At 45.4% G+C, this 23,276-nt stretch overlaps 1 protein-coding gene across 6 annotated transcripts in view; it reads left to right on the top strand.

Moving 5' to 3' along the window:
• LOC112224446 (transformation/transcription domain-associated protein) overlaps positions 1-23,276 on the top strand; it is a 75,286-nt gene that overhangs the window by 7,236 nt on the left and 44,774 nt on the right. For 4 of the 6 annotated variants that reach the window (XM_042306134.1, XM_042306131.1, XM_042306133.1 and 1 more), the window contains exons 17-44: positions 201-392; positions 621-786; positions 988-1,244; positions 1,398-1,598; positions 5,413-5,564; positions 6,722-6,921; positions 7,128-7,345; positions 7,565-7,762; positions 7,909-8,169; positions 8,619-8,780; positions 9,013-9,109; positions 9,344-9,465; positions 10,319-10,489; positions 10,621-10,689; positions 11,452-11,472; positions 12,049-12,168; positions 12,362-12,481; positions 12,712-12,876; positions 15,343-15,524; positions 15,751-15,949; positions 17,720-17,848; positions 18,548-18,814; positions 19,084-19,290; positions 20,029-20,187; positions 20,301-20,468; positions 20,858-20,968; positions 21,857-22,003; positions 22,916-23,129. In XM_042306134.1, the coding sequence (XP_042162068.1) occupies positions 201-392; positions 621-786; positions 988-1,244; positions 1,398-1,598; positions 5,413-5,564; positions 6,722-6,921; positions 7,128-7,345; positions 7,565-7,762; positions 7,909-8,169; positions 8,619-8,780; positions 9,013-9,109; positions 9,344-9,465; positions 10,319-10,489; positions 10,621-10,689; positions 11,452-11,472; positions 12,049-12,168; positions 12,362-12,481; positions 12,712-12,876; positions 15,343-15,524; positions 15,751-15,949; positions 17,720-17,848; positions 18,548-18,814; positions 19,084-19,290; positions 20,029-20,187; positions 20,301-20,468; positions 20,858-20,968; positions 21,857-22,003; positions 22,916-23,129 (4,675 nt within the window). The remainder of the gene's footprint in view (positions 1-200; positions 393-620; positions 787-987; positions 1,245-1,397; positions 1,599-5,412; positions 5,565-6,721; positions 6,922-7,127; positions 7,346-7,564; positions 7,763-7,908; positions 8,170-8,618; positions 8,781-9,012; positions 9,110-9,343; positions 9,466-10,318; positions 10,490-10,620; positions 10,690-11,451; positions 11,473-12,048; positions 12,169-12,361; positions 12,482-12,711; positions 12,877-15,342; positions 15,525-15,750; positions 15,950-17,719; positions 17,849-18,547; positions 18,815-19,083; positions 19,291-20,028; positions 20,188-20,300; positions 20,469-20,857; positions 20,969-21,856; positions 22,004-22,915; positions 23,130-23,276) is intronic. The other 2 variants (XM_024388000.2, XM_042306132.1) reach the window with 1 other exon arrangement.

Raw genomic sequence — 23,276 nt, 5'->3', positions numbered from 1 at the left:
TTGCAATGTAGTGCACTACTTTTGTTCAGGGCTCTAAGAGCAATTTCAGATCTGGGTTTAACGGAACATTTCGGGCCGGTTTCCCGGACCCATATTAAGTCTAGACCTAGACTAAAGATAACTTTCAATGAAATGTGTGTATGTAGGATTGGTTTTGTTTGGGGACTAATGTGTAAACCCTCACTATCTAATTTTTCCAGATCGTGGCTAACTCGTTCCTTGCTAACCTGTCGACGTCAGTCCTGTTTGCCACCATCCTGGTGGAGTACCTTCTGGAGAGACTACCTGAGATGGGCTCCAACGTAGAGCTGTCCAACCTCTACCTCAAGCTATTCAAACTGGTCTTCGGCTCTGTCTCGCTGTTCGCTGCTGAGAACGAGCAGATGCTCAAGGTTAGGGTGATGTTTATTTTCATCAACCGTGTTGCATAGTTTCGATGCCTCTTCCTCTTGGAAGCCCTGTCCTAAATTGACAATGGTTGTTGAGATAACTATCTTGACTGAATTGAAATGCACAGGAAACAACATTAGTCTTGTCTGAAGGCTAAATTGTGATGTTCACCATACTTTCAAAACCAAATGTATCGATGTCGAACACATCATGTCTCTTCCTTCCCCCAGCCTCACCTCCACAAGATAGTGAACAGCTCCATGGAACTGGCCCAGTCTGCTAAGGAACCATACAACTACTTCCTGCTTCTCAGGGCTCTCTTCCGTTCCATTGGTGGAGGCAGCCATGACCTGCTTTACCAGGAGTTCCTGCCCCTACTACCCAACCTGCTGCAGGGTAGTTTGCGCCACACACAAAAAATAATTTCAAATATTGTTTTGTAGCTTTTAAAGTTAGTAGCATGTCTTTTCATATGCACTGATCTGAAGACACAGGATAGATGGGTAAAAAAACATGGTGGATGCCAAGCAGGAATTTGCTTTACAGGACGTCTCCAGTCCTCTCTCCTCACTTTGGCCTCCGCTCTCCTTCCACCAGGCCTCAACATGCTCCAGAGTGGTCTCCATAAGCAGCACATGAAGGATCTGTTTGTGGAGCTGTGTCTGACGGTGCCTGTGAGGCTGAGCTCCCTGCTGCCCTACCTGCCCATGCTGATGGACCCGCTGGTCTCTGCTCTGAATGGCTCCCAGACGCTGGTCAGCCAGGGCCTCCGCACCCTGGAGCTCTGTGTGGACAACCTGCAGCCAGACTTCCTCTACGATCATATACAGCCCGTCAGAGCAGAGCTTATGCAGGTAAGGACGTACACACGGATGCAGGCACAAATACAAGCAAGCACAACAGAAGCGTGCACCCCCCCCTCCCCACACACACACATTCAATCTATACACACATCCCAGTCTCTGCTCTCACTTCCTAACCTTTGACCCCTCTCCCCCCTCCCCTAGGCGTTGTGGCGGACGCTGCGTAACCCAGCGGAGACCATCAGCCATGTGGCGTACCGAGTGCTGGGGAAGTTTGGCGGCAGCAACAGGAAGATGCTGAAGGAATCCCAGAGACTACAGTATGTGGTGACTGAGGTCCAGGGACCCAGCATCAAGGCAGAGTTCACTGACTGCAAGGCCTCTATACAGCTGCCCATGGAGAAGGTATGTGACTTGTCAGCCATTACGGGTGTGAATGGAGCTTGGTATGGTAGCCATTTTGGATCATAGTAATGGTTAAGGTATTCAACTGTGCTGTGTTGGGCATTAAGTCACAGTAGCAGGGTATTGTAGTATGTTCTCAAAGCAAAACTCTAGTGAGCAACATTTTTAAAATCTAGGCAAGAGACAACTTCAAAACCCCTCTGTTAATTCCACTTATCCACCCTTTCTCCTTTTCTATTTCAATGTGATTACAAAGCAGAGAAAGTAGTTAGAGAACAGTGGAAGTAGCGAGAATAGGGGTGATCGTTCCTCTGAGGGTTAATGAATCCCTGTCAGAGTTGAGCTTCTCTCTGCGAGAGAAGACCGTCTTCCCCGTGTAATTAAAGACATCATGCGTCCTTACGGGCTCCTCATCTCTGCTCCAGGCATGAATAATCAATCTACAGAACCCTGGATGAAGACGATTATTTGCTTTCTAATGACTCTATCGCTGTCTGCTAATAGTGAAACACAAATGCACACTGTCATTTCTGTAATTGAGTTGACGCTCCAAAGATGGATGCCACAGTCCCCTTTCTCTCTCTGGAATTAAGTGGCTTAATGGTATTTACATCATGTGTCTTATCCTGAAATTTATTTGGATGGTAATGACTAGAAGGACGGTGTTTGTTCCTCTGGAGCTCGCCAGCTTGTAGTCTTAAAATCCGGAAATGAGTTTTCTCTAGTTCGTTCTGCCATCTCTATGGGGAAAATGAATGGGGTTTTTTGGATAAATGCTGAAAATAAGGTCTGAAGTGAGGTTTACCACAGACCTTATTTTTGGTGTTTATCCCCCCCCCCCCAAAAATAGAAACTATTAATTTCCCCATAGGCTTTGACCAAAGAGCCGTGGCGGAGTTAGTGCCTACAAAAAGACACCATTGCTATTGCCCTCCATTCTCACTCATTTTCTCCCTCAATCCCCTTTGCCTGCTCTCTTCTCCCACTTTCCCTCGTCCTCTTTATCTCTGCCGGCCCCCTCTCTCTCCACTGCCTCCTCCTTTTGAAGTGAGACACACTGTCTATTTAAAGCGCCTGAGTCTCTCTTTATTCAAAACACTTTCTAATGTCTTTGTCTTTATATCTATGTACTTTGTTGAGATGGGATGAGTGCATGTCAGCCAGTAGCAGTGTAGCCCTAATGTGCTGACAGGGCTAAGCCAGTAGAATTCAATTATGCACTCTCCTCCTCTTCTCCTTCCTCTTCCACCAGACAGACCATCCTTCTCTCTTGTTCTTTCTCCCTCGCTCCTCTCTCTGAGTGGCGTTAATTAGTTCATTTTCTCCCTCTTAAGTGTCCGGCCGCATTGGTTTGTCAGATCATAATCTGGCAGTTGAAATGGCTTCTGCTGGGCTCGGGCCCGGCACCATGTGTAGAGTTTCTTTCTCCATGACAGGTTACGCATAGCGCCGATCTCAGGCATGAGTTAAACACACTGCCTGAGTGCAGTAGGGTTGTTATTCTACACAGGGTACAGGGCTCCAGTCTGCAACCATTTTGTCATATTTTGTGACCCTGTCACTTGTCTGTGCGAGGTAGGGTTAGATAAAATTCAAAAATTCTCCCAGGTGTGACTGATTTATGTGTACAATGGATATATTCAAATAAATATATTTTAGGCTGTCTCTCACTAATTGATTATATAATGTAAACACATAATATTATGGTTTGAGGGTGTGATATGGGAATACATGTTTTTATTTTATTTTTGACATTATAAAGAACCTTTGGCAACACTGCCATGTTGTTCTGAGCCTTGCTGTTGGAAAACCAGATTAGTGTCTGACTTTTGGCTGTCGCAGATGCACCTCCCCTGACTTCGCTCCCTGACTTTTGTCTACAGTCGGTTACTTTAGCCTTACCATTTTTAAACACGCCCAATATGCGGTGCTGCTCGTGAATTTGACTTCATAATTTTAAAGGTAATCTCAATTTGACCCGCCAGATTCAGACGCTTGAAAACACAAACACTACAACTGAACATAATTCATGATTAGTTTTAATTTTAGTTGGTTTAGAGCCAAAGATTATAAGTTTTATGTTATCAAATGGGTTTGTTCATTTTATTTCCATTTACTCAAGTGTTTTTTTTTTCTTGTTGTTTTAGTTTACTATAACCTTGGCTCAAAGCACCCTGTTTTACGATCATGATATCTGTGGAGTGCATGGGGAAATGCGTATTGTCCATCGCAGGTGCACAAGGGCTCATTGCAAAGTTTCTTTTTAGGACATTGCGTTTACTGCTATTGTGCCTACTAGAAGGTGTTATTTTTAGAGTTGGCGATCCAGACCACGTGTTCTGAGTTTCCACTTCCTCAGGTGGTGAATTAGCACATATTGAATTAGGCCTATACAGTATTTAATACTGTTAGTGAACATAAAGATTAAGGCAAAAAAATGGAATATTCTGGAGCCCTAATTTGACAGTAAAATATAACAAAACCTATCTCTGGATATACCAAAAACATTCACTGCAATTAGGTTGCATATCAAACTATTTAGAATCATTCATTCCTGCTTTGACATGTTAGCTGTAACAACTTATTTATTGAATACAATCTCGGTAGTCGATTCGCCTTCTTAATAAGGCATTGTGAATTACTTTATCACTTTCACAAGATGATGACTTGAATGTATTCTATTGTGTGATGCAGATTTCAATTTTTGTGTGGAGGGGGCACCAAATCATGGGAAAATGTTAGTCTTGAGCCGTGGGGTATTTATTGTTCTACTCAGGTTATTTTAACTTTCAATTAATTATATTACATTTGTTAACTTGGTTCAAAGGGTTGTTTTCATGGGAAGTTTTGAGAAATGCTGAGCGAATAACTGAAATGTTAGTTATATTTTTGTTTTTAAACAACTAATTGATGAACATCAGTTCAATTATTTGAATTCCATTTCCTTCTGGTTTTTCCTGTAAGCTCAATGCGCACATTGCGTAGTTTCTATAGCGATAAATCTGTACTAGGGAGTTGTAGTTTCCAACAGGACAAAATGCTACATAGTTTCACTCAGAAAACCTGAAACTACAATGACCATAATCCACTGCGTGCCGGTCTGTGTTTCTTTAACGCCTGTTATAGGAGTGTCAGGCAGACCCTGAGAGAAGAGACAGAACAATGTGTGATAGAGAGGGATAGAAAGCTGTTTCGAGGTATCTCTACCTGAAAATACATGATCTAAGTGATTTGATAGTTGGTATTCAGCAGTCATTAAAGTATGCCTTATTTACTTTGAAGAACTACGAAAATTGTGATTTTTGTCAGACAACGTAGGCAGCAGCTCTATAGAGATGATGACTTGGAATGAAATAATATCATCACATAAAACCCTTTAATATACATAACTGAAATATTTGCTTAAAGTAGGCCCTATGTAATGTGAATAAATGATGGTTATTAAGTGATAAGCAGTAATGGACAGTCACTACCATCATGAGGCTTTTATTCATTGTTTGATTCTTTTACAGCATTCAAGCCACACAATGCATTTCAGGTAAAGAAAACAACAATTGAAATCGAAAGCCATGATTATTTAAAAAATAATCAAACCCGAACCGTCTTCAAAAAGCACTATTCGCTCAGCACTAGTGTTGAACATTTACGTTTGGTTTTACTGCTTGTCAGGTGTCCTTTGTAAGTTGACAAACAGCTCTTTCATCTTATGAATCCACCATGGTCAATTAAATGATTTACTGTAGATCTTATTTTGAAGCCTTGTCTGTATGGATGTTGGAAGGTAAACGTCTCTCTGTGTCTGTTTCCCCTGCAGGCTATAGAGACGGCTCTGGATTGTCTAAAGAGTGCCAACACGGAGCCGTACTACAGACGACAGGCCTGGGAGGTCATCAAGTGTTTCCTGGTTGCCATGACAAGCCTGGACGACAACAAACACGCCCTGTACCAGCTACTTGCTCACCCCAAGTAAGACTACACACACCCTTAACCCCATATGACTTGAGGTCTTTCTCCCTCTGCCCTAATTAATCTCCATATATACCCCTCTCCATCCCTCCCTTCCACTTTGCCCCTCCTCTCTCATATCTTCCATCACATGTCAAGCTGCTTCATCAGCTCTGTCAAGTGTTACAGCTGCTGATTACTGAAAGATGCTTCGGCAGAGAGAGACGGAGGGGAGAGTGGGTCTCATTACTATCATTGATCCTCACCAGGGGCTAATTGACTTTCCCCTCTCTGTTTACGCTCCTCCCTGCTCCACACACACACAGCCCCCCACTCCCCCCCACCTCTGTCAGATGTTTTGATTCATGACTTCTGTTCTCTCTCTCGCCCCCTCATTCTCTGTCTGTTTTACAGGTTGGTCACCGTGAAAAGGGCCTTTCAGTGAACAGCATCACCTTTTCTTTAATATCACCAAATGCCAAGAAGTGAGAATGGAGCTCATCAGAGTGGCCGGGGCTGTAAATGAACAGAAATTGATCTGGCAGTCTGTCTAACTGCCCCCCCTCCCCTAAATCCCTCCCTCCCTCATCTTCTCCCCTCTCAGCCTCTCCCTCTCCTAAAGCAAAAGTATTTTAAATGGTGATAATGAAATGGAGCAATCCATCAGGGGTAGCCATGGCATCTGGCATTATAAAACATAAGCTCAAGCATGGAGAAAACAGCCTCTCAATCAAACCAACCCGTCCCCTTCAGCAGGGCTAAATAACACACACCAACCCGTCCCCTTCAGCAGGGCTAAATAACAACACAGCCTTGTGAGAGAGTCGGGGGGGGGGGGACAGAGAGGCACATACCAACCAGTCAGGCACAAAGACAGTCTCTGTCGGTCCTCAGGGTTATTAGGCACTGGCAGAGACAACAGATGATTTACCCAGAGACATTTACCGCAGGATAAAAACATGTGACAGGCCCTGTAAATGATGCATTACAGTTTTGTCATATGATCCAGTGTTTCCCGTACATGCATTCAGCAGCTCTGCCACCAACTCTCCCCTCCTGAAAAAAATCCTAGGGGAAACACTGAGGAAAATGTTAATGGGAGTGTTTTGTCCTTTGCTTTTGTCTATTGAATGTCCTATGGCGGCATGTTCATTTAGTGTGTTTTGCGGTGTGTCCAGTTTCACAGAGAAATGGATCCCTAGTGTGATCATCTCCCACCGCTACAAGGCCCAGGACACGCCGGCCCGCAGGACTTTTGAACAGGCACTGACCGGTGCATTCATGTCTGCTGTCATTAAGGACCTCCGCCCCAGCGCTCTGCCCTTTGTGGCCAGCCTCATCAGACACTACACCATGGTGGCTGTCGCTCAGCAGTGTGGTGAGAGAATTAATCTTTCTCTTCCTGTGTTTTTGTACCACTTGCATTTTGGACTTGACCGTCTCTCCACCCTTCTTCTTTTCTCTCATTTGGCTGGAAGCTCTCCAGCTCTTTGTCTCTCTCCTTCGGTATCTCATTCTCTCACTCTTTTCCTCTCCTTTTTCTATGCTCCTCATGGTTGTTGTGTTGGTCTCCCCCACCCCCAGGTCCGTTCTTGCTGCAGTGCTACCAGTTGGGCAGCCAGCCCAACACAGCTATGTTCCACAGTGAGGAGAACGGTTCTAAGGGCATGGATCCGCTGGTTCTGATCGACGCCATTGCCATCTGCATGGCCTACGAGGAAAAGGAGCTGTGTAAAATAGGAGAGGTGGCTCTGGCTGTTATCTTCGACGTAGCCTCCATCATCCTGGGGTCCAAGGAGAGGGTGAGAGAAAGGGGGCTTGGGGGTTTACCAGTGGGATTGAATCACTTGAATGCTTGTTGGTGGTGATTTCTAAAAATTGATATGTTTTAAGTAGGATGTGAAGTCTTGATTACTGTAATTGTTTTCAATTTTGTCTGTGAATAAGTGCTTGTGATGAGTTCATTCTGCTAATCTTTCTATCCCCCCTCATCTCCCTTCTCATCTCGTCTCCGTCCCCAGGCGTGCCAGCTGCCTCTGTTCTCCTACATCGTGGAGCGTCTGTGTGCATGCTGCTATGAGCAGGCCTGGTACGCCAAGCTGGGCGGGGTGGTGTCCATTAAGTTCCTGATGGAGAGACTACCTCTCATCTGGGTCTTGCAGAACCAACTCACCTTCCTCAAGGCTCTGCTCTTCGTCATGATGGACCTCACTGGAGAGGTACAGTTACCTGTGTTAACCAACTGTTGCAGACACTAGTTGTCTGATTTGTGTTGACACACAGGGTTAAAACAATCACATCAAAGAAAAATGTGTTTACGGGGAGGGTAAAAACAAGAGTTAAATATATCAAGTTTGACCTCCAGGTGTCTAATGGTGCAGTAGCCATGGCCAAGACCACTCTGGAGCAGCTCCTGGTTCGTTGTGCCACCCCTCTGAAGGATGAGGAGAAGACTGAGGAGCTGCTGGCTGCTCAGGACAAGTCCTTCCACATGGTCACCCATGACCTGGTGAGAGAGGTCACCTCCCCCAACTCCACAGTCAGGAAGCAGGCCATGCACTCCCTGCAGGTGCTAGCTCAGGTCACCGGGAAGAGTGTCACCATCATCATGGAGCCGCACAAAGAGGTGGGTCTAAGATGCCGTACCAGGGTTTTGTGGCACATTTTGTATTTATTATGGATCCTCATTAGCTGCTGCCAAGGCTACTCTTCCTGAGGTCCGGCAGAATTAAGGCAGTTATACAATTTAAAAAAACATTACAATACTTGAATTACTTTAATTACAGAATTCACCATGTACTGTGTGTCATCAGGCCTCTACTCTACTACCAAATATCTACAACACAAAATCCACGTGTACATGTGCGTATGTTATCGTGTGTATGTATGCATTCACCATCATAGAAATTGAATGGGTAAAACAGGATTTTTCGTAGCTCATAGAGTGGTGACTGTTAGGCAGTGGTAGATATGGTCCTTGCTCTACACATGCTACAGATATTGGGACGAAGGTCCAGGTGTTACAGAACGTGACCCAAGAAGCACCTGTTGATTTATAACCCCTCCCACCCACAGGTGTTACAGGACATGATCCCCCCTAAGAAACACCTGCTGCGTCACCAGCCGGCCAACGCCCAGATCGGCCTGATGGAGGGCAATACCTTCTGCACTACCCTGCAGCCACGCCTCTTTACCATGGACCTCAACGTCATGGAGCACAAGGTCTTCTACACAGAGGTGAGAGGTCGTGGGCATAGCCATGGCAACGGACTGAAAGGAAGAGTTTATCACAAAGTCAAACGTTTATCATAGGTTTTGTTTTCATACCTTAAAAGTGGTCTATCCAATAATTATCACAAACTGTTAAAAACAATTTGCCCTATTGAGTTAACAATGTATTGAGTTGACTCTGTATTTCCATCCCCTATTGATCCGTATTGATTACAGTTCTTTCTTGCTCTTTCTCCAGCTATTGAACCTGTGTGAGGCTGAGGACGCTGCTCTGATGAAACTGCCCTGCTATAAGAGCCTGCCCTCTCTGGTTCCCCTGCGCATCGCTGCCCTTAGTGAGTACATGACAGGAGTCTGAGTACTTACTACACTGAAGGACTCCAAATAATTCTGCCATTCAACATGTAGAACAAACACGTATATCACAATCAACTCGACAAAATGGGAACAACATTCTTTCTAATTCTGCTTTGTTCATCTACTATTCCACAGCATCTCTAAACAAATGTGTTAATCCAACATTTTGTCTTTTATAAAGCAGTAAATTGACAGTTGTTCTGTCTGCATAGATGCCCTGGCAGCTTGTAACTACCTGCCTCAGTCCAGAGAGAAGATCATTGCTGCACTGTTCAAAGCCCTCAACTCTACCAACTCTGAACTGCAGGAGGCAGGAGAGGCCTGTATGAGGAAGGTTAGTATATTACACACGTCCCAGGTAGCCTAGCCGTTAAGAGCATTGGGCTAGTAACAGAAAGGTCATGGTTCAATTTCCTAAGCCGGCAAGGTGTAAAAATCTGCTGTTCTGCCCTTGAGCAAGGTAGTCAGCCCCAACAACTGCTCCTGGGCTGACGATGTGGATTTTAAGGCAGCCCCCCGCACCTCTCTGATTCAGAGGGTTTGGGTTAAATACAGAGGACATATTTTGGTTGAAGGCATTCAGTTGTGCAACTTACTAGGTATCCTCCCTTCCCTTTCTTCTCCTTTCGTTTGTCCTCATCACCTCATTCATTCCTTTCTTATTTCTCTTTCTTGATCCCCTCATTGCACACCTTTTTTCTCCCTCCATCACAAAATCATTGAATTTCTTCTACATGTGCCTCTTCCTCAATGCAACACTGACCTCCAGCCTTCATACCCTCAATCTACCTATCAACACCTTCATCTCTCCTTCCATCCAACAATCATTTCTCCCTCAATTCTCTCCTCTCATTCTCGCCTCCTCTCACGCTGTCTTCCCTGGCCTAACACTAATGAGCGTTGCCAGGGAGCGGTCGATACAGGATGGAGTGTTTGTTCTGAGCAAAGAGGGGAGAATTAATGTGGCTGCCATGCATCATCCCTGTGTGTGTGACTGGCCCTGGCCTTATTGTTGCGCCCTTTCTCTCAGGCACTGGATCATCCAGAGCTGTTTTACTGGGCTCTTGGGTTGAGAGACAGAAATAAAGTTGGTGAGAATAAGCCATGATTCATGCTGAGAATGACCTGAATTGAAAAATGATTATGGTTAAAGGAATGTATTTTTTTCTCTTTGTTCTGTCTCCCAGTTCCTGGAAGGGGCCACCATCGAGGTGGACCAGATCCACACCCACATGCGCCCTCTGTTGATGATGCTGGGGGACTACCGCAGTCTGACCCTCAACGTGGTCAACCGCCTCACCTCGGTCACACGCCTCTTCCCCAACTCCTTCAACGACAAGTTCTGTGACCAGATGATGGTAAAGAAGGAAGGCTGCTGAGTTTGGGCTAAACATTATTTATTAAGTCGCTATTAACGCATCAAGGAGGTAGTCATCCATTTGAATAAATGAATGATTAAATATCTGATTCATCTCTCTCTCTCTCTCAGCAACACCTTAGGAAATGGATGGAGGTGGTAGTCATAACTCACAAGGGAGGCCAGCGCAGCGATGGCAGTGTGAGTATGAACACATAGGAAGATGACTTAACACACATGCACCCTGACAGCTCCTCAGTGAGGCCTGCTCCAGATGAGAAGTGAGTGGCCATATTACAATCAATGATTAATTAGGCGCCAGCCAGAGCGCAGAGCCAGCAGCCCAGCCACCGTCTCTCCACTCGTTATCTCTGACAGATAACCTTGTAAAGGGGAAGAAGAGGTGTTGCAGGGTGGAGAGATGCACCGTCCACCGTCAGCCTTCGCAGAAATAGCATCCATTATTTCCTGCTTTTCTTTTCTCTTCCTCTCTCTGCGCTCCTCAAACGTAGTGGTAATGAGATGTAAATTGGCCCTCTGTTCGCCTGCCACTACTCTTCTCTTTGAGGGCTGCCACTGACAATGAGGCAGGGACCACCAGGTCAACCACACAGGAGAACAGGGAGAGAGGGGATGAGGAAGAAGGGGGGGCAGGGAGGGATAAGAGGGATGACGAGGAGAGTGAGGGGGGTTAAGGAGGGGTAGAGAGTGGATAGAGGGGTAAGGAAGAAGCACAACTATACCAGTTTGTTTAACCAATTGTCCTGTTTTTTTCTCCCCTGTTCAGTATGAAAATGTTTGAGATTTCTCAGGTCTTTGCCACTGTCTGAATATTTGCACACACACACTCATTCTACTCCATTCCATCCTTCATGCACCCCCCACACACACACACACACACACATACACACACACACTGCTTTGCTGACTCTTTCCATTCTCTCCCATTCCGTTCCGGCACAGCCTGCATTGGAGGGCGTTGAGGTGAGACTGGGTCCAATGTTGCCCCCCCATAGTGTTGTGGTAGTGCTGGTGGATTGTATTGTCTGTTGTGTTTGGTTGCTTAACATTAACCTTACCTGGTGCTATACCGTATCAAAATGTTCTGTGACATTTTATACCAACTCAGTTTATGACCCCATTTCATTTTAACGTCATATAAGAGTCACTAATAGTAAAGTCATTGAAGTCAGCAAGTTGTAGATGGTACTCTCAACCCCTCTCATCCATATTCCAAAACAACCAATCACCACTCCCCAACTAGTGACATCACTTCCTCATCCCCTGAAGCTGTTTTCCCTTAGAAATGCCCTGTCGCGCAGTTCCAAATTGGCCCCTACTCCCTAAGTACTCGTGGAGCTCTAGCCAATCCTCTCAGATCTCAAAAAGTGTCTAGGGATTAGGCCGGACTAAGGGGTCCATTTGGTATTGGGCTAGTGTATCTCTACAGTTACTGCAAAATCAAGATGTCTGTTCAAGATGTTGGTAAAGATGACTTAATACTATTTTATTTTCTCACCTCCACTTTCCCTCTCTCCCTCTTGTCCTCTCCCTCTCTAGGAGATGAAGATATGTTCGGCCATTATCAACCTGTTCCACTTGATCCCAGCAGCTCCTCAGACTCTGGTCAAACCTCTGCTGGAAGTGGTCATGAAGACCGAGCGGGCCATGCTTATAGAGGTACTAGGCACGTCTCTCTCCTCAATTCTCTCCATCCTTCCACTCCTCTCTTTTTCTCTCCCTCTAATCTCTTCATTCCACCTCTCCATCTACCCCTGAATTATAGTTCCCTTCCACTTCTTTTTCAGTCCATTTTTAGAACACTTTTTTTAGATTGTCATGGACATGGTTAACTTATTGCCCCCCCCCCTAGGCTGGCAGTCCGTTCAGGGAGCCCCTGATCAAGTTCCTGACGCGTCACCCGTCCCAGACCGTAGAGCTGTTCATGATGGAGGCCACACTCAATGACCCACAGTGGAGCCGCATGTTCATGGTGAGACAAATGCCCTCCTGCCTAAGAGCCTCAGGCACATTGTCTCACTACCGGGTTTTAACTGTCAAGGAATCCCTGTGTGAAAACAATTGCCAAATACAAGTGCTGTTTTGGCTGCTAACATTTTGCTCTGGGTGTTCTCATTAAGCTGGTTTGCTCTATGGATCTCTGTAAGAAATTAATTTTATATTTCCCATTCTCTTAATCCCCTCTCCACTGTTGTGCTCCAGAGTTTCCTGAAGCATAAAGAAGCCAAGCCCCTGAGGGACGTGCTAGCCTCCAACCCGAGCCGCTTCGCCCCCCTGCTGGTCCCTGCTGGTACCGCAGCCACCGCTAGACCTGGGTCCCCCTCCACCAACACAGCCCGGCTTGACCTGCAGTTCCAGGCCATCAAGGTGAGTGAGGACGCACACAGATGCACAGCTTTGGACACGAGTGCACTCCATTACACGCACACACACACATTCTTTACCCCATGACACTTCATGCTAATCTACTGCTGACAGGCTAGTTTCAGCCATGTTGCTTACGCCTAGGGCTGTTGTGACCGCCGGTGTGGCGGTAATACGATCACGAGTCATGAAGGCAGTCAAATTCCATGTGACTGTTTAGTCACAGTAATTAAGCTTCTCCAAGCTTTGATGCTGCTGCTGGTCATTAGTAGTCTACCAAACTGGCTAACTGCCGGGTACTCAGCACTCTATTGTCCCTCTAGTCACTCTGACATCAATGCAAATGTCTTTGAAAATCTAATCAAACACTTCATGAGCCCATGAGTGCATGTTGGGCACCATTTCAATAGGCTATGCAATTGCTTAAGAAAAAAGAGTGATGGCCTCTACTAAAACATCAGCTTTCTATAGGCTACTATATTTATTTTTCAACTTTCCTAATATTAAGCACATTGCTTATATTTACAAAATGAGTATAGCCTATATGGCTGGCATGAAAATTTACCACAGGAAAAGCATCCTCCATTTGCTTTTTAAGTGCATAGCTGACATGTATTTTCCCCCGCTGCCCGTTTCAAGACAGGTGCATGATAATGGTCCATTGTAAATCAAAACAAATTTCACACATTTATTATTTACTCTTTGTAAAGACAAGATGAAATCAATAATAGGCTAATATTGTCACCCATCACACTATCACTTGTGAATGATGCCCACCCAGTGCAGGCAAGAAACAATGTATACCTTTTTTTTGTTTTTTGACTTTCGTATCATAGTCGCACACCTCATGTAGGCCCATAGGCCTATGTTTTGGTATGGTTTCTATCACAACTACAGTGGCCAAATAATTTCTTTAACTTTAAGCACATTATCTGCTTTATAAGGAGTGTAGAGCCTAACTGGCATACATATGCAGCACGTGAGTTTCAAGTTGGGTAAGTTCATTTTCACCATAAATGCACTTTTTTTAAATAATAAAAGCATTACATGCATAATCCCATTTCTGGTCACATTTGATAATGGTGTTTTCCTGCTAATTGAATATTTACGCTTACAACCTACTGCTGTGTGCGCATTGCTGCGCTTATGATGTGAAGAAATAAACTATTAGACTACTATAAACTATCAGTAATTTTTGGCCAAACGTTCTGATCTGTTGCGTCAGCCACATTGCGTAAAAAAGTTTTTTTGATGCTAGTGGTTGTACTAATTTGGGTCTATCGCATCCCACAACTGTCCCAGACTATGTTTGGAATATTTATTTCTCGAATAGAATAGGTCGACCTTTGTACTATGGGGGACAGTATGACATAGACTAGTGCTTTTGCTGTTCGTTATGCCTACTCCTCTTGTTGGCTGAAAAAGTAAATGTGGACAGTTCTTCCAATATCTTCAACATGCACCTCAGAATTGGATAAGGACACGCGCAGTTGTGTCCCCGATATGTCTGTCTTCACTTGTAGCCTGTGAGAAAGACCAGATCACGTGATGGAGAGCCATGTGAGTGAGATGAGAAGGGCTTTGGAGTGGGAAGCATTTAGGGAGAAGGGCTGCAAAAGGCATGGAATTTTGGGGGGACATTATGGCCATACAAAGGGGATGCTGCTGGGAAATTTGAGGCATTATCAAGTGCTTGTCATATTGTGAATGAGTGACCGATGAAGTGTGTGTATAGCTTGCGCAAAAAAACTAAGCAGAGCTCATGCCTTTTCAAGCTACTTTTTTCAAATCATCATTAGACTCGCATCATGCAGCCTTACAATGTATTAAACATATAGCCTAACCTTTGTAGAACATTCATTAATACTTACATTAATAACTCTAAATTAAACATATAGGAATAACTATTTCTTTGTTAACGGCTCAACACAGAATAGCTGCATGTGCACACTCCTTCAAATCGTTTGTAGAAAATATCCTTTATTTTTTTCAGCTTTGTTCAATTGTATTCTTCATACTATAAAATAATGCCACAGAATATATATAATATCAAATATCTGAGCTAGTGTAGCCCACAGCCATATGGCATAGCCAGATCAGGGCCTAACATAAGGACAACTCAGAGTATGCTATTCTGAAATAGACTACATTTACTTATCATGTTTCTTTAGAGCTGATTTATTGTGAAGTTTCGCATATATTACATGGATTTATTAGACTTTTTAAAATGTATGTTCTTAAGGTCTGCATCAGTGGCTTGTAGGCTATGTGGAAGCCAGGATATGCTAAATGTTTGTTAATTAACAGTCAATTACTGTGAGACTGACAGTTATTTTCTAGATGATCACCGGCTGATGAAATTTCATCACTGCCCTACTTACACTTATCAAATGTTTTCCAACAGAGTGAGTTTGTTATACCTTCTCACACCTGAGTCTACTGTTCTCTCTCCCCTCTTTCACTCCTCAGATTATCAGCATCATAGTAAAGAATGAGGAGGGCTGGTTGGCGGGCCAGCACTCTCTGGTCAGCCAGCTTAGACGGGTCTGGGTCAGCGAGGCCTTCCAGGAACGACACCGCAAAGACAACATGGCCGCCATCAACTGGAAGGAGCCCAAGCTGCTGGCCTACTGCCTGCTCAGCTACTGCAAGTATGTACCTCACACACACGCCATGATAGTGCTGGCTTAATGCCTGCTCAGCTACTGCAAATATGCATCAGTTGCACTACCACTGTCAATATTTCTTAACTCAAGAGGCTTGAGAGAAATGCATCCTTGACTGTGCAACCTCGAGCTTTCATGTAAATCTTCAGACATTGATGTATGTCTTCTACAAAAATCAAAGGATTTGTACTTGTACTCCTTGCCCCCCCAGACGAAACTTCAATGAGATCGAGCTGCTGTTCCAGCTGCTGAGGGCGTTCACGGGTCGTTTCCTGTGCAACATGACCTTCCTAAAGGACTACATGGAGGAGGAGATCCCTAAGAACTACAGCATCGCTCACAAACGAGCCCTCTTCTTCCGCTTCGTAGAGTTCAACGACCCACACTTCAACGATGAGCTCAAAGCCAAGGTAACCAACCCATTCTCGCTGTCGCACTCTTTCACACACACACAGAGATGTATATGGGAACACAGCATCCCCTCAAATGCATTCATTCGCACCCACAAATATATGGTGAAAGACCATTATATTAAAAGCAAAAAATCTGTAATTAAATGGCTATATTCTTCACAAACTCGTGAGTGTTCCCTGCTGAACTGCAGAGTTTTTTAATTTCAGCGGTGCAGCGCCAGTTCTCCCCCTGATGAATTATACTGCTCATATAGTCATCCTCTTAATTGTTCTCTAGCGAAGAGCAGATGCTGTCCGTGTGTGTGTGCTAGTGCTTGAGTGTGTGTTCTTGTGCCTGTGTGTGTTTAGAGCTGGGACAATAAACCGAAAATGATCAACATTGACACGCCAATGACTTATCGCATGCATTTTTCTGATATCGTTCATTACAATAAGTAGTCTGTACTAGAGAACTGTAAAGTTTGACATGAATGAGGTTTGCTAATATGGGTGATTTGTTAATGGTACAACTGGTGGCCACAACCATCAAATTACTAGAAGTAGTTGAAAGTGTTATTAACTAAAAAGCTGAAGTGCACATTAATGTTATAAACTTATCGTTCTATTTTTCGTTCTTTCATCAATTCAGGCAATTTATCCAATATGGATGTTTGTCCATATCACCCATATCTCTACTGTGAATCATAGTCTTAAGCATTTTCCTGAAAACAAGGCTCTATAGGGAGAAAGGGTGTGCTGTGCAATAGCACTAGGCAGATGGGGTCTGGATATTTCACCTTAACTGAGAGAGCAGCCAGGACCTCCACACTCACAGGATGCGTCTCAACTGGCACCCTATTCCCTTTATAGCACACTACTTTTACCAGGGTCCATAGGGCTCTGGTCAAAAGTAGTGCACTATATAGGGAAAATTGTGCTATTTGGGATGCAGAATGGAGGCCTATTCTCATATGGTGAAATATTAGGACCACTGTTGCTAACAAACGGCTGTTCTTTCTAGTAGTCCTCCTCCCCTAGCCTAACATCTGGACGATTTAACATAATGCATATCTCTCACACTCTCTCTCTCTCTCTGGTTCAGCCACAGGCACTGCCTCTGCTTTAATAGATAATGCTAATGTCTCCGCTAGAGAGAGAGCGAGACACACACACACACGCGCTGTAGAAGGACACTAATCAACTAATGGCAATAAAGTAATGTTGGGCGACGTCTGTATGATTGATATCACAGACACTCTAAATGAATGGGAACATATGAGACCAAATAAGAGAGTGTGGCGCTACGCATTTCCTCTCCCTCTATTATCTGTTTCTGTGTGTGTTAATGGCAGCGTCGGAGCATATGCTGCCACATGATGCCTCTATTAAAATATGTCCTGCCTAGAGGATGATGTATAGGGTGGAGACTAGTTCATTAGGATGGTACCTATAAATGCTCAGTTATTCTGCTGCTGACTGCTTAATCATTCCTTTGTCTTCAATGTCTACCATTGATATATGCTCTTGTTATTGTGAGGAGTTTAAATGATTAAGTTGTACTTTTTATTGATTTATTTTTGATTGAAAGATTTGACTAAGTCGCTCTTGATCAGATTGGTCATTTAGCAGACAATGTAAATGTACATGTTTTTTAAACGTGGAATTTTATTTAACTGACATTCCTGCTCTTATCTCCTCTATAGACCTTTAAAAAAGACCACACCCGTTAGAGAAGTTCTCTTCTTTAAGTGTGGATCTGTTATTACAACCTGTCTCTTTCTGTCCCAGGTGTTGCAGCACATCCTGAATCCAGCGTTCCTATACAGCTTTGAGAAGGGGGAGGGGGAGCAGCTTCTGGGACCGCCCAACCCAGAGGGAGACAACTCCGAGAGCATCACCAGCGTCTTCATCACCAAGGTATAAAAACCAACCAATGCCTCGCCCTCAAGACTCTTCATGGATGGCCTATCCTTTCTCTACACCCCTGTCCTTCTCTCCTCTTTTCATCCCTTTCTCCCTCATCTGTTACATCCATCACTACCTCTTTTTCCTTTTATTCTGATCGTCTTCTCCCTTTCTCCTCTCATCTCTCTTTTCCCTTGCCCATCTTGCCCCCTCTTTCTGCTCTCATCCTATTGCCCTCTCTCCTCTCATCACTCTGTCCATCCATCAGAGCAGTGTCTAATGTTCTGGCCTGCCTGGCAGTACTGTCACCGTGGCAACGGTAAAGGTCACGGTTTTGTTTGTCTTGAACACAATCTAATCATAGTCCCTGACTCACTGTCTGACCAACACCAGACCTAGTATGGATCTGATCGTCTGGTTGGGTTTTAAACTCATTTCCTCTCTCCACGACAAATTATGCATTTTAAGTCTTTGTGGAAAATGCCACTGCCAAAAATGCCCCTGCCAAAATGCCACTGCCAAAAATGCCCCTGCCAAAAAATGCCACTGCCCCCCCAAATCAGATTATATTGTATTTATTTATTAAATTATCAGTTGCTTTTAAAAAAAATACCTATAGAATGTACATATTCTCTTTGTCCTTCAAGACATTTCTCCCCACAGAGAGAAGGGCAAGAAATATGTAATACATCCATCTTCTCTCTCTCATAGGTCCTGGATCCAGAAAAGCAGGCAGACCTCCTAGATTCCCTCCGTATCTACCTGCTCCAGTTCTCTACTCTCCTGGTGGAGCACGCCCCCCACCACATCCACGACAACAACAAGTCCCGGAACAGCAAGCTGCGGCGCCTCATGACCTTCGCCTGGCCATGCCTGCTGCCCAAGGCCTGTGTTGACCCTGCCTGCAAGTACAGCGGCCACCTGCTCCTGGCACACATCATCGCCAAGTTCGCCATCCACAAGAAGATCGTACTGCAGGTTACTTTACTTTTTTTTAAATATATTTTCTGTGAAATAGCTTGTAATTAATATATTGTGGCAGGTTGTTGCCATCGATTATCAGCTCTTCTGTCTTGCCCACATTGATGTGGAGGGCACTTGACCGGCACCATTCTTGGAGGTTGCTGGCGTGTTTTTAGGCTGCATAATCCAATTTACAAAGGATAGCTGCTCACTGATTTATGCCCTCAAAAGTAATGTTTTACATTTGACATGATCACATTTCTTCCACCTGTGCGTGTATCTAGGTGTTCCATAGCCTGCTGAAGGCCCACACTATGGAGGCCAGGGCTATCGTCCGCCAGGCTATGGCCATCTTGACCCCGGCCGTGCCAGCCCGCATGGAGGACGGACACCAGATGCTGACCCACTGGACACGCAAGATCATCGTGGAGGAGGGACACACCGTCCCTCAACTGGTCCATATACTGCACCTTATCGTCCAGCACTTCAGAGTGCGTAACAAACGCTCGCGCACACACACATCCTATCACGCAGGGTAGATTGTTCTGTATAATTCTACTTTATAGAATCTACTAATTCTATGGGTTTCCCCCCCTTGTGCTTCCTACACCCTTCATCATGATCCCAGCCAGCTGTTCAGAACAGTAGACTGACGCCTGGTCAAGTTCATTGTAGATTGATCTGTGGCACTTTGACACACTGCTCTCTGACCGAGACCGCTCATCATCATTACCCTGGAGAGATGAGTCTGTCACGATGGACATGTGCCTAGAGTAGTGTGCATGCGTCTCCATCTGATGATCTCTGACAGTGTAGACTGCACTCGGACAGGAAGCTCATCTCACTCTCTGCAGTGTGTATGCACGTAGACAGGGCTTAGCTGTGCTTTCTGTCTGGGGTTGAAGTCCCTGTCACCCATCAGAGATAATCACTCCATCTGAACAGCTCTAATCATCTCTGACAATGCTGACCGCACTCCCGATAGGAGTGTCATAGAGGCACCCTCTTCAGAGCGTTTCTGTCTGTGTGCCTCTGTGCTTGACCCTTTGGGGTTTGAGTGTGTTCTCTGGCTAAGTATAGGCCTAATAAGTGTGTGGGCTTTGTCACAGAGTTTAAATCGATGGTATCTAGAGTCCCAAGCATACCTGTGTAGATGAACACACACAAGGTATTTCCCCCCCACTGTTTTCTCCCATGTGGTGTCTAACCACGCACCCCCCTGTCCCCAGGTGTACTACCCGGTGCGTCACCACCTGGTGCAGCACATGATCAGTGCCATGCAGCGTCTGGGCTTCACCCCCAGTGTGACTATTGAACAGAGGAAGCTGGCTGTGGACCTGGCTGAGGTTGTCATCAAGTGGGAACTACAGAGGATCAAAGACGCACTGGTACGCGTGCAGACCCATTTAATAGGATAGAACACGTTAATTGTTTCACCTACGATACTCTTCCTTTTACAACTGTAGAAAGTAGATTTTGATATTTGATTCATTTTTCCTAGCCGGAGGCGGAGGGGGCCGACCCAGGTGGTAGTGGAGAGGGGACCAGTGCAGGCGGTACTGGGGGGGTGAAGAGAGGCCTCTCCATGGACTCTGCTGCCGGACAGGACGTCAAGAGGTTCCGTACCGCCACTGGAGCTGTCGCCGCGGTAACACCGCCCAGCACTAGTGTATGTATCAGGAGGGAACAGATTATTTTCTCCAGTCACATGGTCAGGAAATCCTGATGGGTCTAGGTAACAGCTCCACCATGCATTCTGATTGCCTAGGTGGAATATGCATGTGTTTGGCCTCACCCTGTCCCATGTGTGTGTAGGTGTTTGGCCTCACCCTGTCCCATGTGTGTGTAGGTGTTTGGCCTCACCCTGTCCCATGTCCCATGTGTGTGTAGGTGTTTGGCCTCACCCTGTCCCATGTGTGTGTAGGTGTTTGGCCTCACCCTGTCCCATGTGTGTAGGTGTTTGGCCTCACCCTGTCCCATGTGTGTGTAGGTGTTTGGCCTCACCCTGTCCCATGTGTGTGTAGGTGTTTGGCCTCACCCTGTCCCATGTGTGTGTAGGTGTTTGGCCGCAGTACATCCATGCCGGTAACAGAGACTCTCCTCACCAAGCCAGTGGAGAAACAACACACAGACACCGTGGTCAACTTCCTTATCCGCATCGCCTGCCAGGTAACACCTTTGTCATGATCACCTTGCTTACACAGTGCCCCATGTACCCCCCCGGGTCACTGCGTCACAGTCAGCAGGCCTTGGTAGCAGCAGCAGATGTTCACCCCTGGACTTGCAGAGGGACATGTCCTTGGTTCTGGATCTGTGGGCTTTACCTGAAATAGAACTGGGAAAGAATGTCACCACCTCCTCTGGGCACCATTGTACATAATTGCCATGTATAGCAGTCTCTGAATGTGCTTCATTTTTACTTATATTACAATTGTCTGACACTGAAACAGCTGCTGCTTTTTCTCCATTTTGTTTCACAAGACCCGGGGACCCTTAATTAACCTCTGTCTATTTTCAATGGAAGACGATAATGATGATTGTTACTTTCCCCAAGAAAAACAAGGTTGCTCAAACAGAAGTGGAACTAACAAAGTCACTGATGAACAAACAAACAGTGGGGTTTTAGGAGGGTTCTGAAATACACTCATGGGAGTGTCCACTGAAAGTTGATTAGCAACAACAACCGGGACCTGACAGACACCCACAATGAGCGCGCACTAAGAGCCAAACAAAGGAAAAACCTACACCAAACTTAAAGACAGGAAGCAAACCAAAAGGAGGAGCAAAATGATGTAGACAGGGAAGATCTTTCTAGAAATCAAACAGGGAGAGCCAACTAAAGGTGTTGACCCTCCACATCTCTCTAGGCAACTGGAGCACTGGGCCAGCCACTCTTAATTAGCACCTGGGCCAGCACAGGTCAAACACCTTCCCATTAACAAGATGGCAACCAGCACAGGTGTAACGTATACTGACTAACGAGGTGACACCAATCTGTCTAACCTCTAAACATAAATGGAAAAACCTGTACTATGATGATTATGATGTGTGCTCCAGGTCAATGACAGTGCCAACGTGGCGGGGTCTCCAGGTGAGCTCCTGTCCCGTCGCTGTGTAAGCCTGATGAAGACTGCCCTCCGCCCTGACATGTGGCCCAGAGCTGAGCTCAAACTACAGTGGTTTGACAAACTCCTCATGACTGTGGTAAGGCTTCACAGAAATCTCTGCTTCTGGCTTTCTAGTTGTTGATTTTGATTTCACATTGAGGTTTTACTTCTCTTCCGGTCAAAATTGCTTTATCGTGCCTCCCAGAAATGATTTGTAATACTCACATCATACATGCATCAGCTCAAATCCACAAAGTAGAGCTGTGTTTTCAATGAGTGAGTAACTGAAGTATGTTCTTGCCAAGTTTCCTCCTGGGATTTGGCCTTCAGTCAGTTGTTTTCCTCAGCTCCTAAGTTTGTCTTCCTATTTTAATTCCTTTGTCCCTTATCACTTCCCTGTCATTATTTGAAGCAGCAGCCTCACTCAGTGTAGGAGAGATAACTAATCCACCCAGACTGACTTGACTGTCCCATCCTCCACTCCTCCTCCCTATTCATAACCTTGTCTTAGGAAGCTTATCTGAGGGTAACCCCAAGTGTCTGACAATGATTGTTTTTCTCTCTGTGGGTCACTGCAGCCCCCCTCAAACCGAGCCCCAACCTTACCTGGGGGGTGGGACTGAACAGTACATGTCCAGCAGTCTTATCCAGACCAATGAACAATGCTGTAAATCAGATTGCCCATCTCATTGTACTGCCATGTCAGTCATTAAAGGGACAGTGGGAGAGGGCATCACACACACCTCTATCTGAAACACACCAGAGACTAGGCCTTATTCTGTTCCTGCAGCGCTGAATCAATAACTTTTAACTTAGACCAGAGCCTTATCAACCGAGTCACCTTGTTCATTATTACACATTAGACCAAATGGTCTGCTCCTAATCATCTTTCTATCTCTCTTCTCTTCTCCCTCTCTACTAGATGGAGTGAAATTGACAGCACTCCAAAAGGATTGATGTATTACCCTGCACTCACATTCTACTTCTCTCTCCCTCTTCCCTCCTCCAGGAGCAGCCAGCCCAGGCTAACTTCTCTAACATCTGTACTGGCCTGGAGATCCTGTGCTTCCTGCTGACAGTACTCCAGTCCCCAGCCATCCTTACCCACTTCAAGCCCCTCCAGAGGGGCATTGCTGCCTGCATGACCTGCGGCAACACCAAAGTCCTGCGGGCCGTCCACTCCCTGCTATCCAGACTGATGAGCGTATTCCCCACCGAGCCCAGTGAGTCCCAGCTGTATTAGTAGATCCCAGACCGGTGTCTGCTGTGACATACTTTTAGGAGTTTTCCTGTGACCCAAAAAGAATCCGCTGCAGACACGCCTATTTGGGAAACTGCGTTTTGAGTCAATAAGCCAAACTTCATTCTAC

The sequence above is a fragment of the Oncorhynchus tshawytscha genome, linkage group LG25, assembly GCF_018296145.1.
Source record: "Oncorhynchus tshawytscha isolate Ot180627B linkage group LG25, Otsh_v2.0, whole genome shotgun sequence".
In the NCBI taxonomy this organism is placed as follows: domain Eukaryota; kingdom Metazoa; phylum Chordata; class Actinopteri; order Salmoniformes; family Salmonidae; genus Oncorhynchus; species Oncorhynchus tshawytscha.
Note: the sequence above shows the minus strand (reverse complement) of the source record. Positions and strands in the feature narration are given on the sequence as shown.